Source organism: Antrostomus carolinensis, unplaced genomic scaffold, assembly GCF_000700745.2.
Source record: "Antrostomus carolinensis isolate BGI_N321 unplaced genomic scaffold, ASM70074v2 scaffold48589, whole genome shotgun sequence".
In the NCBI taxonomy this organism is placed as follows: Eukaryota; Metazoa; Chordata; class Aves; order Caprimulgiformes; family Caprimulgidae; genus Antrostomus; species Antrostomus carolinensis.
In genome coordinates, this window is record NW_010337349.1 from 8,300 (window position 1) to 20,566 (window position 12,267).

General features: G+C 36.5%; 1 protein-coding gene across 1 annotated transcript in view; it reads right to left on the reverse strand.

Annotated features, from left to right (window-relative positions):
* Positions 1-2,345: 2,345 nt before the first annotated feature.
* Positions 2,346-12,267, reverse strand: part of BEND5 (BEN domain containing 5) — a 17,898-nt gene continuing 7,976 nt past the window's right edge. The window contains exons 3-5 of the mRNA XM_010175156.2: positions 10,974-11,122; positions 6,392-6,605; positions 2,346-2,506 (exon numbers count right to left, since the gene is read on the reverse strand). Coding sequence (XP_010173458.2) covers positions 2,346-2,506; positions 6,392-6,605; positions 10,974-11,122 — 524 coding nt within the window. The remainder of the gene's footprint in view (positions 2,507-6,391; positions 6,606-10,973; positions 11,123-12,267) is intronic.

Below are 12,267 nucleotides of genomic sequence, written 5' to 3' on the forward strand. Positions count from 1 at the left end.
TGAAGATTTCCAAGATACCTTTACAAAGAGAAAATCACAATTCTTCAGCAATATGCAGCATTAACATCTGATAGGACCAGTCTGTCAAGAAAAAAAAACTTAGAAAGATGATGCTGGTTTTGCAGAAAGACTTAGAAGCTCTCATTTTGGGGGCCAGGCTGGAGTCCTAACTCTAATTAAATTCTAACTAGCTTTTCCCAGGTTTCACAAAATGCTGTCTCAAATAGGCTTATCTTCTAAGAAGTGCAGCATGATCTTCTCATTAAAGAATCTGTTACAATGAAAACACACCAGTACTGAAGTCATAAAAAAATAAGGAAATTATGCACTTTCTCCCTCAAACTAGTGAATTGTCCTAGGATCACTTAGAAAAATTGGTACATTCACAAGTCTGCTTGAAAAGTGGGAATTTGCTGTTTAAGTGTTTCTTCAATGTTATCTCTATTTTCTTCTTTAATTAATAAAAGGATACATGCACTGACATTATAAACACTAATTTGCTATTAAGCATCCCAAATTAGGAAGCATAAACATTTATGCACTTCATTAAGCACTACCTAAGAACACTTTGAGATTAACAGGAGACAAGCTAGGCTGTTAAATGCAATTTCAGAATACACATAAGCCACTGTAAAGACACTCCTCCTCTTTCCATCTCTCACCATGACTGCTCCCTGGCTCCATCCTACTGGCACCAGCCCTTACAAAATGAACCTTGGAAATCAGTGAGATCTGACATGTCTGTGTGATCACAAGTGCCAGTTTACGGTAAGGGATGGGAATGTGGAGACACAAGCAGTGAAAGTGGGGGGTACCTGTGTGGCAGCATGGCATACCTAGATTGACACAAGACAATCATGACATTGCACTTTAGAAAGCATGAAACAAATATTTATGCCCTGAATTAACATATCATTTAAGTACATGTTGTGCAGAGGAAGAAACAACATGGTGTTTTTCTCCATCTCTTCCAAAACAGGCGCTGCAGTTCTAGCACACCCCCCACCTCCCTTCTCCTTTCTTCCATCCACCACAGCCCTTCAAAGAATCCTTGCATCGCTCCACTCAAATTATCTACACATACAGGACGCTGAAACAGGTTTAACATTGGGGTACACCGGTGCTACAAGAGGATGATAAGAAATGGTAAGTCTCTCAAAACTACAGGAAGCAGAACTTCAGCGGTAGAAAAGAAACAAATGCTGATACCCAGCACAGACAGCCTGAAAGGTAGATAATCACATCTGTGTGCATAAAATAAACAGAAGGTTAACTAAGATCACTAATACAGCAAATCCTCAAAAAAACCCCAAAAACAACTCCAGGCCTTAAGTTATCTCTGCAAAGCTTATTCTCAAAATCCTTCAGAAGACAAGACTTAAGGCTATTTTTGTTCACAATCAGGTACAATTCAGAACCACAACAAATTATTTCTTGTAACTTTATATCACAAATCTAACTTCAATGTAGAAATTATTTTAATTTGGGATAAGAGTGTCCATTGTTAAGTTATGGACTCAGAGGAAATGGTGCTAAATTTTCTACTATACATAATCTTGCCAGAGTGTGGCAATCTTTAAATTGATTGAAAATACAAATACACTAAAAACATAGTGTTTCAAGAACAGTAATACAGACATACTGAAGAGCTTTGTACCCTAACCAGAAATCTGAAAAGTGCCTTGGTGCTTGAAAAAGAACTGCTTTTAGATTTATTTTTTTTTTAATAAATTGTCATGATTTTACAACTTAAGCTTTGAGTCCTTTGTTGATTGTTTTTTTAAACTATGATGGCAATGGTGATCTAACCACAAGATAATAAGTGAAAAAGAAGCATTCTTTGTGTCTTTTTGACCAAATATATTGTTAGAAATCAAAACAAAGATTTATAAAAACAAACGATTAAAATTTCAGTTCAGAAAAACACTTTGTAAAATACAATGAAATCCTTTTCAATAGCAAAGTGGACTTTGTACAGTTCTTCCTTCTAAGCAGATGTTTACTGCAGCCTAGATCCACTAATTCCAGTAAAACAAAATGTAGGCAAAATGGGTTGGTGTTCGCAGAATTACAACTTATATACATAACTGCAAGTAACATATTGCAACTCATTGGAAAAACCTTTGAAAATTCACTCTTTCATTGTGAGTGGACTTACAATATATCTTACATTGTTTAAAAGCAGATTACACCATAGAAAGGCTTTTGACAGAACCGCTCAAAAAATGGATCAGTTATAGAAGGAGTAACGCTTCAAGTCAGCCTCTCCCATCAGCAAAACTGCCACACAAATCAAAAAACCAACGCTTAAGTAAAACACTAAGACTTTATTAAAAATCCAAAATTTATTGCAAATTGTACTTTGCACTTTCCCTCCTTTCTTCATTTTTACATGATTTATTGATATCCATTATTTTTTCACAGATGTACTTGTTGACTTTGGAGAGTCTCTGTGCAATTTCAGTTTCATCCACAGTTTCTTGTGCTATTCTATCATACAAACATTCTGGGGAGAAAAAAAAAGGAAAGAGCCATTAGGATATTTTTAGAAAATAATATAGCCCTGTGTTAGGCTAACTGCTCAAGAGACAGCACCGAGTAAGCACTGTGTATATTTGTTGCAAGACAACAGAAGCTTTCATTGACTCACTGGCTATCTTATTAAAGACAAGATTTTTCACCAGGTTTGAATCTTTGGCATGACCAACTTCCAGTTATGCTGTGACTACATTAATAGGCTTTCTGTACAGAAACAAGGTTAAAAATCCACCCTTCAACAGTGTCAGTCTTGCCTGCCTAACTCTTGTATTTGTCTGTATCTCCACAGATTTAGAATCTTTTCCCAGGTGAATGGTCTCACTAGAACTGTTGTTATCTACAGTTCCTTGTGAGTCACTCCTACCATCACACCTTCAAGACAGTAAATGAATGATAATGGTTAGGAAGAGAAGCAGTAACCAATAGGAGAAGACATTAATTGATTTATTTTATTTTTTAAAGCTGTTCAACATACATTAACGTCTGCATCTTTATCAGACACCCTGTCTCTGGGCGTATTTCACTCTTATTAGTAGATTACTCAGGGTGAGAGCCATCTTCTTGCATGTTTGCACAATACACTTTGTGAACTTAACTGCAATACAAAAAGCAAGCAACAGTAATAACTCAAAAGCAATGAAGGCAATGAAAGTTGAGACAATTCTGCTCCACAGAGTTGGTAGTTTGGTGCCAGAATCCTGCAGAGGTTACTGAAATCAGAGGTGGTGCAACACATCTAACTCCTTAGTGATAGGCAGGTTTTGTTTTTTTTGTTTTCATAACCAGAAATGTTAATGTATTTTGTTGTGTAGGCTTCCCAGATTGATTAAACTAACTCTGTTCTGCTTTGCCTAGTTATCTATTCCAGTAGCTGTTTATTGCTTCATATATAGAAAGCCATAGAGATTATAACTTAATTAACATGTTTTATAACATTTCTAATGCATCATATTAAAAAGTTATGAAAATTAAGTACTATGCATGCTTTGTGGTTAATTTTGAAACCTCTCAGAAGTTTTATAAAAGGTTAATTTGCAATAACAAAGTTTGTAACAGTGCTCATGCATCATACGTTTTATAATTTCTTTATTACATACTACACAGTAGGGATTTTTAAGAAGCTAGTGATATCAGACACATTAAGAGCTAATGCTGTCGCTCAAAAATCTATTTTAAATAAGTTAGCTTGTGTCCACAGAATAATGAGAATATCTAAAAAAATCTGAATTTTATGTTGTAAAAGGTACTGAATATAAAATAAATAAAATTAATCAGAAGGCAGCCTAATAGCTGAAATGCTGACCATCAGTGAACTATGATTTGAAATACAACACCTAAGAAGAGGCATGTCATTGAAAGCCTGAAGAAACCCAGCATGTCTGTAGGACATCAACTTGTACTACAACAATCTCAGGAATACTCCCAGGTTGCAGCAGATACACCTGGTGAGCTGAACTTCCAGTAAAATACATGTTATTAGTTTAACCACAATGCCAAGCAAAGAATCACTTGACAGAACTCATTCATCACCTGTGATTCTTAAAGTCAGTGTGACCCAGACAGATCCTTGATCATCAGTTTTCCCTCTTCCATCTTTTCCATTTCTATGGGGGGCTGCAGAAATAGTAATTCAATAGTGACATAAGGATGCTAGCTTAGGGGCTCCAAAGAGTGATTTGGGGTTTCTGCTTCTTTTTCTTTCAGCTTTAGAGGAGCATACAGATACCCCTTCATATTTCTGAGTGGACCAAAAATTCAAGTAGACCACTAACAAGGAGCTTTATTTCTATCTGTGATGCCTGATCAAAGTCGTTGGCCACGTAAATTCCAACTTTCTCACATTTCACCATCTGTCCACTTGCTACTCATTTGATTTGTTTTGTTTTCTTCTCCATTTCTCCATAACATAATAACTTCTTATTTGATCACTTCCAGCTTTCCAGGAAACACTGCTGGTATGATGGGGCAAGACCTGCTAACATTGATGCAAATGTAAAGGAGACAACAACACTGAAAATCATGGTTATGTGCTACCCAGTAGTGCTGATACAGGAAGGTTGTCTGCTGCCACCTAAAACACTGGCCATGCAGTTTAAATGGTACAAGAGGAGATTGTACAGTCTAACAAAAAGGCAGTCAAAGACAAGGTGAAATAAACTCTGGAAAGAGGAACATGGAAAAACAAGGTGCAGAACAGTAGAATTCAAACAAGGGTTGAAGCTGGAAGCAAAAGTATGCCAGAAAACATAGAAAAACAAGGAAATAGAGAAGAGCTAAATTGCTGGAAAGTGTAAAGGTAAGGAAGAGAAGAAAGGGAAGGGTATCATCTGCCGCTCACCATGTACCTGTTAGAGCATACTCCCAAACTCACTGTAGTCAAAACAAGGTGATTTACAAGAAATGGCTCAAGCAACACAGACTGACCCTGATTGAAGTAGAAGAGGAAATTCTCACATAAGCAACCTTGCCAGCAGTGCTGAGAAGAAACAGCCTCCAGCAGGGAAACTAGAAAGCTCTTTGCAATGGGCTAGTGAAAAATAACCCCATTTTATTGTGTGTTTGTAAGGGTGCATCTGGGTAATCAATTTTGTTTCCCACTAGGAGCTGACAAGGGTGGCCACAGCCACAGAGTGGATTCCTTACGCGGCCAGTACATCATTATGTTACTACATGTGTTAGGATTGCTCCAAAAGGTCCCAGCCAGAACTAGAAAATCAGTATGGAACGGTTTGCACTTCCACATACATTCTTAAAGCAGATTAGTAAAAAAACCTCAAATCTTTTACTCATTTCTTATAAACTAAGAAAGATGACAGTATGGAGATCGGTTTCCAACTTTTCCCCACACAACACGGACACACGCACACACTCAAACAGGAATCATATTTCTTGCTTCCAAAACATGGTACTTGCAAGGCAGATTACAACAGCTCTTAAAGAGTTTATAGTTAAGAGCACATAGCAACTAAGAACAGGAAATGCAGAATAATGAAGCTAAATCAAATACAGAGATTTCTTTCAGCCCTACTGCAACTGAATATGGACACAAAACCTCAAAATCCAATTTCAGTATATATTCCATGAGGAACTGACTCAATTCTGACTTAAAAAGAAGCCTCAAATACCAAGAGGGACAGAAATGAAAGTGAAACACAAGTATGATGATACAAAGGGACTGAAATTCACTATTAATTTTAAAGAAAGGATAAGGCCTTCTCTCTCTCAAAGTACTACATACTTGGACTCAGGCTTGCAGTTACTTAAAGTGTCACTGCAATTTTTCCTGCCAGATAGGTCAGCGATTTATACTTCCTGATCAAATTCCAATTGAAGTGCAACAATTAATTTTTACTATTTCCATTTTCTCCACTTAAAAGGGTAACACTATTCTTTCTTGCCTTTCAAGGTATGCCTATTTTTATAGTCACAGCTATACTGGTTTCTGTGCCTCATGCCAGAGCTGGTTACGTTCTGGATGAAATTATATGGTAAAGCTACTCTCAGGCTTGTTAAAAGTCATATATGCATTTTAAAAAATCGCTGTGTTATGAATGAATTCCAGAACAACGTGTTGTTCTCCAGGCTCAGAGTCCTGTTCTGCAAGTGGTTCAAAGTGATGATCTTCTTGAACCCTACTGAAGTATAACTCTCCAGCTGTGAAGGCCTGCACTGTGCACAGCTATTGCAATGTGTTTTACTTTTCCTGAATATGTATGCATTTCACAATGCAATAGCAATTTGAATTACAGCTTTTAATCAGTTAATTTTATATGAGCTGAAAAGAAGCATCTTTCAACTCAATGATTAATAGTTAAACTCCAAAGCAGGAAGCAAAAGTTTTCAAATAACCTACCTCTGACAATGCTTAATTTGTGAGGTGAGAGAGGTGGCTTGGGAACGGCATCTTTCTTTTTTTTGGTTGCAACTCCTGTGACACTTCTGTTCTTGAGAACATCTGTTCCCCAAATCATAACCGCTAGATTTTTTGTATACTTTGAATCTCCTTGTGTTACTTGCAGCTGGTGCCATTTCTCCTCATCTACCCAAATTCCACTGCCAAGATGGACCTAGAAGGTAGTAATAATAACAGCTTATCTATGGTATGTAGCACACAACAGTATCCAAGTGCTGTAGGAACATTAATATTAGGTACTATAATAACAGTAATTAGGGCTGAAAAAAATCCATTTTGCCTAATTCTGAAACTTCTCCAACTTTGTGGGTCAGGGAGTTCAAGTCAACCTCTTACATAATATAGTTCCTCTTTTTGTTCTCAATTCTTCTTACTCTCTACTTTTTCACCCCCAGATAGCCTACCACCTGAAAGACTAAGGTCAGGAATAAATAGAGATAGAAGGAAATAGTAAACAAATCCAGTATTATAAAGGTATGTACAGCATATAAACCAAGCAGTTGCACCAGCCTAACTCGGGAGTAAGATGAAACATTGTCTTCAGTGTGAAAGCTTCCCTTTGGCTGAAACAGACTTTACCAAAATCGTATTTCGGAGGCAGTAGAGAGGGAAATACTTCCTAAGTTGTACCCTGTACCTGTTGTCAAAATTCAGACTGACTGTTTAAAGTAACTAGAAGGGTAGAAGAGATTTTGAGAGCTACAGTTTCAACATAAGCCAAGAGTTTGGAAGTTTCCTAAACTTCCAACTCTATCATGAAGTTTGCCTATCCTGTACAATTGATCTATACTGGGGAATACTGTTTTGTACTGGGTAAGGCAATGACCCATTGCTGCAAGATCATAAACTTTCCATTATGCAGAGAATGGGAACAGAGATATTTCATTGAAGTAGTAAAGCAGGATAATACAGGTACTGGGAAATGCAGCATGAAGCCACTGTAGTCTTCAAAAGGAAGCTGCCTGAGTCTAGTTGTGTTTATTAGTCTTGCACAGGATTGACTATGCTGGGTTGATTCCCACAGAGCTACCCCATACCTCTACCCCAAGCCTCCCAGTGCTCCAGACTTCAGATGAATGCAGGACAAGAACGAGTACCATCCTTAAGCTGGCGCTATGGATGTTTGAGCTGATAGTCCTGATAACCAGGACACCGTCAAGCAACAGCAAGAAAAGTAACTCCATTAGTAATTAGCACAGGTCTGACATGAGTGCAACCAGGACGCGGATACTGGCCCTGTGTAGAACCATGGAGAACACTTTGTACTCTGTATGTCTATGCTCCTGATTCCTGGAGTGCAGTGCAGACACCTGAACTGCCTCTGCACACAGAAAGCTTTGTCCGTGTGAGGACGAACTTCATTTGGATGGACCCACACTTACTCATCATCCAGAACAAGCTAATGTGTGACCTGCCTATTCTAATTATTGATAAAAGTTCACTGCACTGGAAAGGAGGAAGATAGAACTTACTTTCAGATAATTCTGTAAAAGTGCAAAATACCAAAAATAGATAACAATTGGCTTGTTATATCCAAAATTTAGGTTTCATAAAATCTGATCAAATGGAGGTTCTTTCTGTAACACTAACACTTCACTAAAAACTTACTGCCTCCTCATGATTAAAAAAAAAATCCTACGAACAAAATTAGGAGATTTTGTTTGCTCTTAGTTTTCCGTGTTTTCACTCCTTCCATGTGTCATTACATAAACTGTGCCTGCTACCCATACAGATCTGAACAATATCACATATATCTCATTAAATACAATGAAAAATGTGACAAAGCTACTGTAAATTTTTCTATACCCACAATTTTACTGCCTGTATTCAACCAAAAAACATCTTTCCTTTAAATGGAAACCTGCTTTAATTATTAACATGGGCTGTAACCCAAATAATTTTTTTTATTACAACAGCACCTTTCAAAAGCATCTAGTTATTTAAAAACTTAAATAGAAAAATATGAATGATTTGGCTACCAGCTACCTTCTAAAAAACAAATGAAAAGTCTAACTTCCTCAAAGTATAAAACCATAAAGTAAGCTGCCTCTCCTGCAGAATTTTGTACCCTAAAGGGATTTTAAGAAGCTTTTCACAAGTCCACACGGTATTTAGATTTCATAATGGACAGAAATGGAACTTGTAATAAGTACAACATGAACACCCCCTTTTTTTTTTTTTTCCTTCCTTCTCTGTTGTCAAGCTTCTTCATAATGGCTTTAAAAAAATTCAAACTCTTTTGGTGCTCTCTACGTATTTCGTAAGACAAGTTCAATCAGAGTGAGCAGTCTGTGCTCAGAAAACAATCAAGTTATAGTTATAATTCATTTATTTCTGTTTTGATCTTGGAAAAGTTGTCTGTACAAATTAGTATAAGTTACTTAGTAAATAACTTAAGATTAGGAATGTTGTGACATGCCAAATTTTAAATGTCTGTATTTGATCAAAAATCTGATTCCCCTCTGCCAAAATTAGAGTTTGTCTTTGTTAAAGATTGTTTAGTCTCTTAGGCTACTACATTATTCATTAGCTCTATGGTATTAAAAAGAAAACAATAAGTTACAGCAAATATTTTTAATATTTATGTTTCAGACAGATAATCTCTGAGAATGTGGTTCATTTATTAAAAAAACTTATCATTGGTATGAAACACCTATGGTAACAGCAACTACGTGACAGACAGCCACAGCCACAGAAATCTTATGTCTCTCTTTTTCTATTTCTAGCACTGTTACGGCAAGGAATTTAATCTGTCTGTGTCTCAGTTTACCTCTCTGTAAAACAGGCTCAGTACTGTTCCCTATTACTCCCAAGGCTACGGGAAGCTTCCTGTACTCCAGATTCAAAAGCCATTTCCTTCTTGCTGGAAGAGCTGCCCCAAGGGACAGACCTTTGGCTTGATGAAATCAATGGGAACTTTACCCCCAATTTCAGCACCTGCAGGATCAACCTTCAAGCACAATGCAACAGAAACAACAGCAAATTCAAAGCAATGCTCACCACCGTAACTGTGCTAACATGTGCAATACACCTAAAATGCATCTCAGAAGATGAACTCTTTTTTTTTTTTTTCTTCATCTTTTCTTTTCTTTAAATGAATGCCATAGGCTCTTTTCTCAGTAATTCTGTTCTCCCTCTGGAGGGGAGAGATTTATCTGCTTTGAAAGAATTCTACTAAGATCAAATCCGATGTCACAAAGGGCAAGATTTCTAAAAAAAAAAAGTATTTCAACTACTCTAGTGGTGCACATCAATAAAGCATTAATGAAAAAAAGGCATAAATAAGGAAAACTGGAAAAAACACCCTCCAACACTCTAAATATGTTATTAGTTCACATTTCTGGTATCTGAGCTGGCTGAAGCCCAAATAAATAGGAAAACTTAAAGAGAGACCAAAATTACAAAAAGAAGGTTAAAGAGATAATAATATCTGTAAAGACAGAGAAAACTTCAGCAACAGAAATGCCAAGAAGCTGGAAGATGAAAAAAAGGTGCAGGAAAAGCCGCATACAAATACTAAAGGACTTTCCCTATCCCACAGACCTTAAGCAGAAAAAAAGGAGGTAAACCAAACTCTCACAGTAATATATGCTAAGTTTTCATTGCACAAATATACACAAAATATACAAGCAAATGACATATGTTAAATATATTAGGCAAGAAAAGCTATCTGAACCAAATACCTGTCAAACTGCCAAGATTATACTATTTTTCACATACATTTTGTCCTCAACAATTATGTCAAATTCATCTTCAAGAATGACAGACACTCGTGCAGTCAATCTTGCAACACAAATCTGTAAATGTAATATTTCATGCTATTCCATCAGTAATTCCACTGTATGCCAAAGCTGAAATGGACGTTTCCTCCTTAAAGGTTCTCAGATTATGGCACCAAATGCATATATACCCTAAGAAACAGGTTCTGCATAGGCAATTCTGAAGGACATAAAGTTTTGTAAAAGAAATAGAATGTTCATTCAATGATAATGGCAACAGCTATAAAAGCAGGCCTCGGTAGATGAGTGGAGGATGTGTTAAGCATGCTGAAGTCCAAAAAACTACCAGTCAGGTTCTGGCAAACTGTAGCTAGATGGTGTTTCACCAGATTTTATATGACTACAGCACCTTAAACACATCAAAGATCCTTTAGGAAAATGTATTTCTGTTAAATATACTAATGTAACTTTATAATGTGGGTTACTGACTTTGTTCTGTATCTAGTGGATTTATGTACATCACCAATTGAAGACTATGCCAAATTGCTTGTGCATGCATATTAAATAATCATACTCCTTGTGTTGCACAGCATTCAATGTTCTCATTACTGAGGACAATCTTCTATGCTGTTCATATTTGCGTAATTTCATAATTTTCCTCAGCATAATAGCATACCTTTATGAAAACTGAGGAATTTTGTATAAGCTGCTACTATGCAAAACTCCTGAGATCTTGAAAAATCCACAAGAAAACCATCTGATGACATTTACAAATTATTCATGCTATATTTAATTTAAAATACCTTTCCATTCTCGAGAATATACTTGTCCATTACTGGAACGGGGGCAGGATAGTACGTTGATGTATTTGCTTCCTCACTGAAGGTCTTCTGTACCTCAGGTTCAGGCTCAATTGTTTCTGGTTTTACTTTTTCAAGCTCAATGGCAGGTCCTAGACAGTTAAGAAAAGAGAGCTGTCTGCTATCCCAGAGAACAGGAAATCAATCACTTCATCACCCATGGTTAGCATAAAATAACACATTAGTAATGTTCATTAAAAAGTTAGAGTCTAAACCAAAATCCTACTTCTGAACATCAATAAATAAAAGCAGGATAAGTAACTCTGCTTTAGAGATACTGAAATGTTTAATTTTAATTTAAATGTTTCATTTTATTCTTAAAGCATACGGACAATTACAGATATGGGTAAGATTGCTTCAGTGCACACTATGGAAATTATGTTAAGATGACACTGAAATTATAAACCAAAAGCAACAACAGGAATTCTTCAAATAAGAACTACTATATACTTGCATAGAAGCCTGCATAATTTACTGTGATAATTACATAAGTTATCCATATAGAATAACGAATTTTATAGACATTTGAAATCTCTTTAGATATAACAGAGATATATTAAAAATAGTGAGGAGCTACAGAAATGCTATAAAAGAAATAGGTTTAGGCTACTTATGGGAAAGTATCATGCATAAAAAGAGTATCCAAGGTTAAAAACTTTCACATAAATTAGAATTTTGATTGTCCAATCCATCCAATACACTGTTTTTTATTTTTAATGTGATCAACAAAAATTAAGTACAGATTAAACAACAAAATACTACTAGGCATATGTTTGAGGCTTCAAAGGAGGATAATTATTTTGTCAATCATCAACTTTTCTTTTCCAGATCAAATTTATAAAGTGTTCCTAAAAAGACAGAAGAACAAAAGAAAATAATTTGTGAACTGGGTTTCATTATTCCATTCACTGCAACGGTTACACCAGAAGTCTAGGAACAGGCTACGGCCCCAAGCCTATCATTGTTTCTTGATGTCTGTCTCTAGGATCATGAGAAGCTCCAGCAGTCACTGAAGTTCCACGCAGGGACGGTGGTTCCTTAGCACAGCAAGGTTGCCAGCTTAGACCCTGGACACCATGGTAATCAGCCACTTCCAAGAACTATAAGGATAAACTCACCCACTTGTAAGAACTACATTGTACCAGGTTGGCGCTGAGAGCGCTGCAGCACTCTGTAGCCCACCCTTGACATCTTCAACAAACGACAACTCAATAATCAGGTCACCGTCACGGTTCAG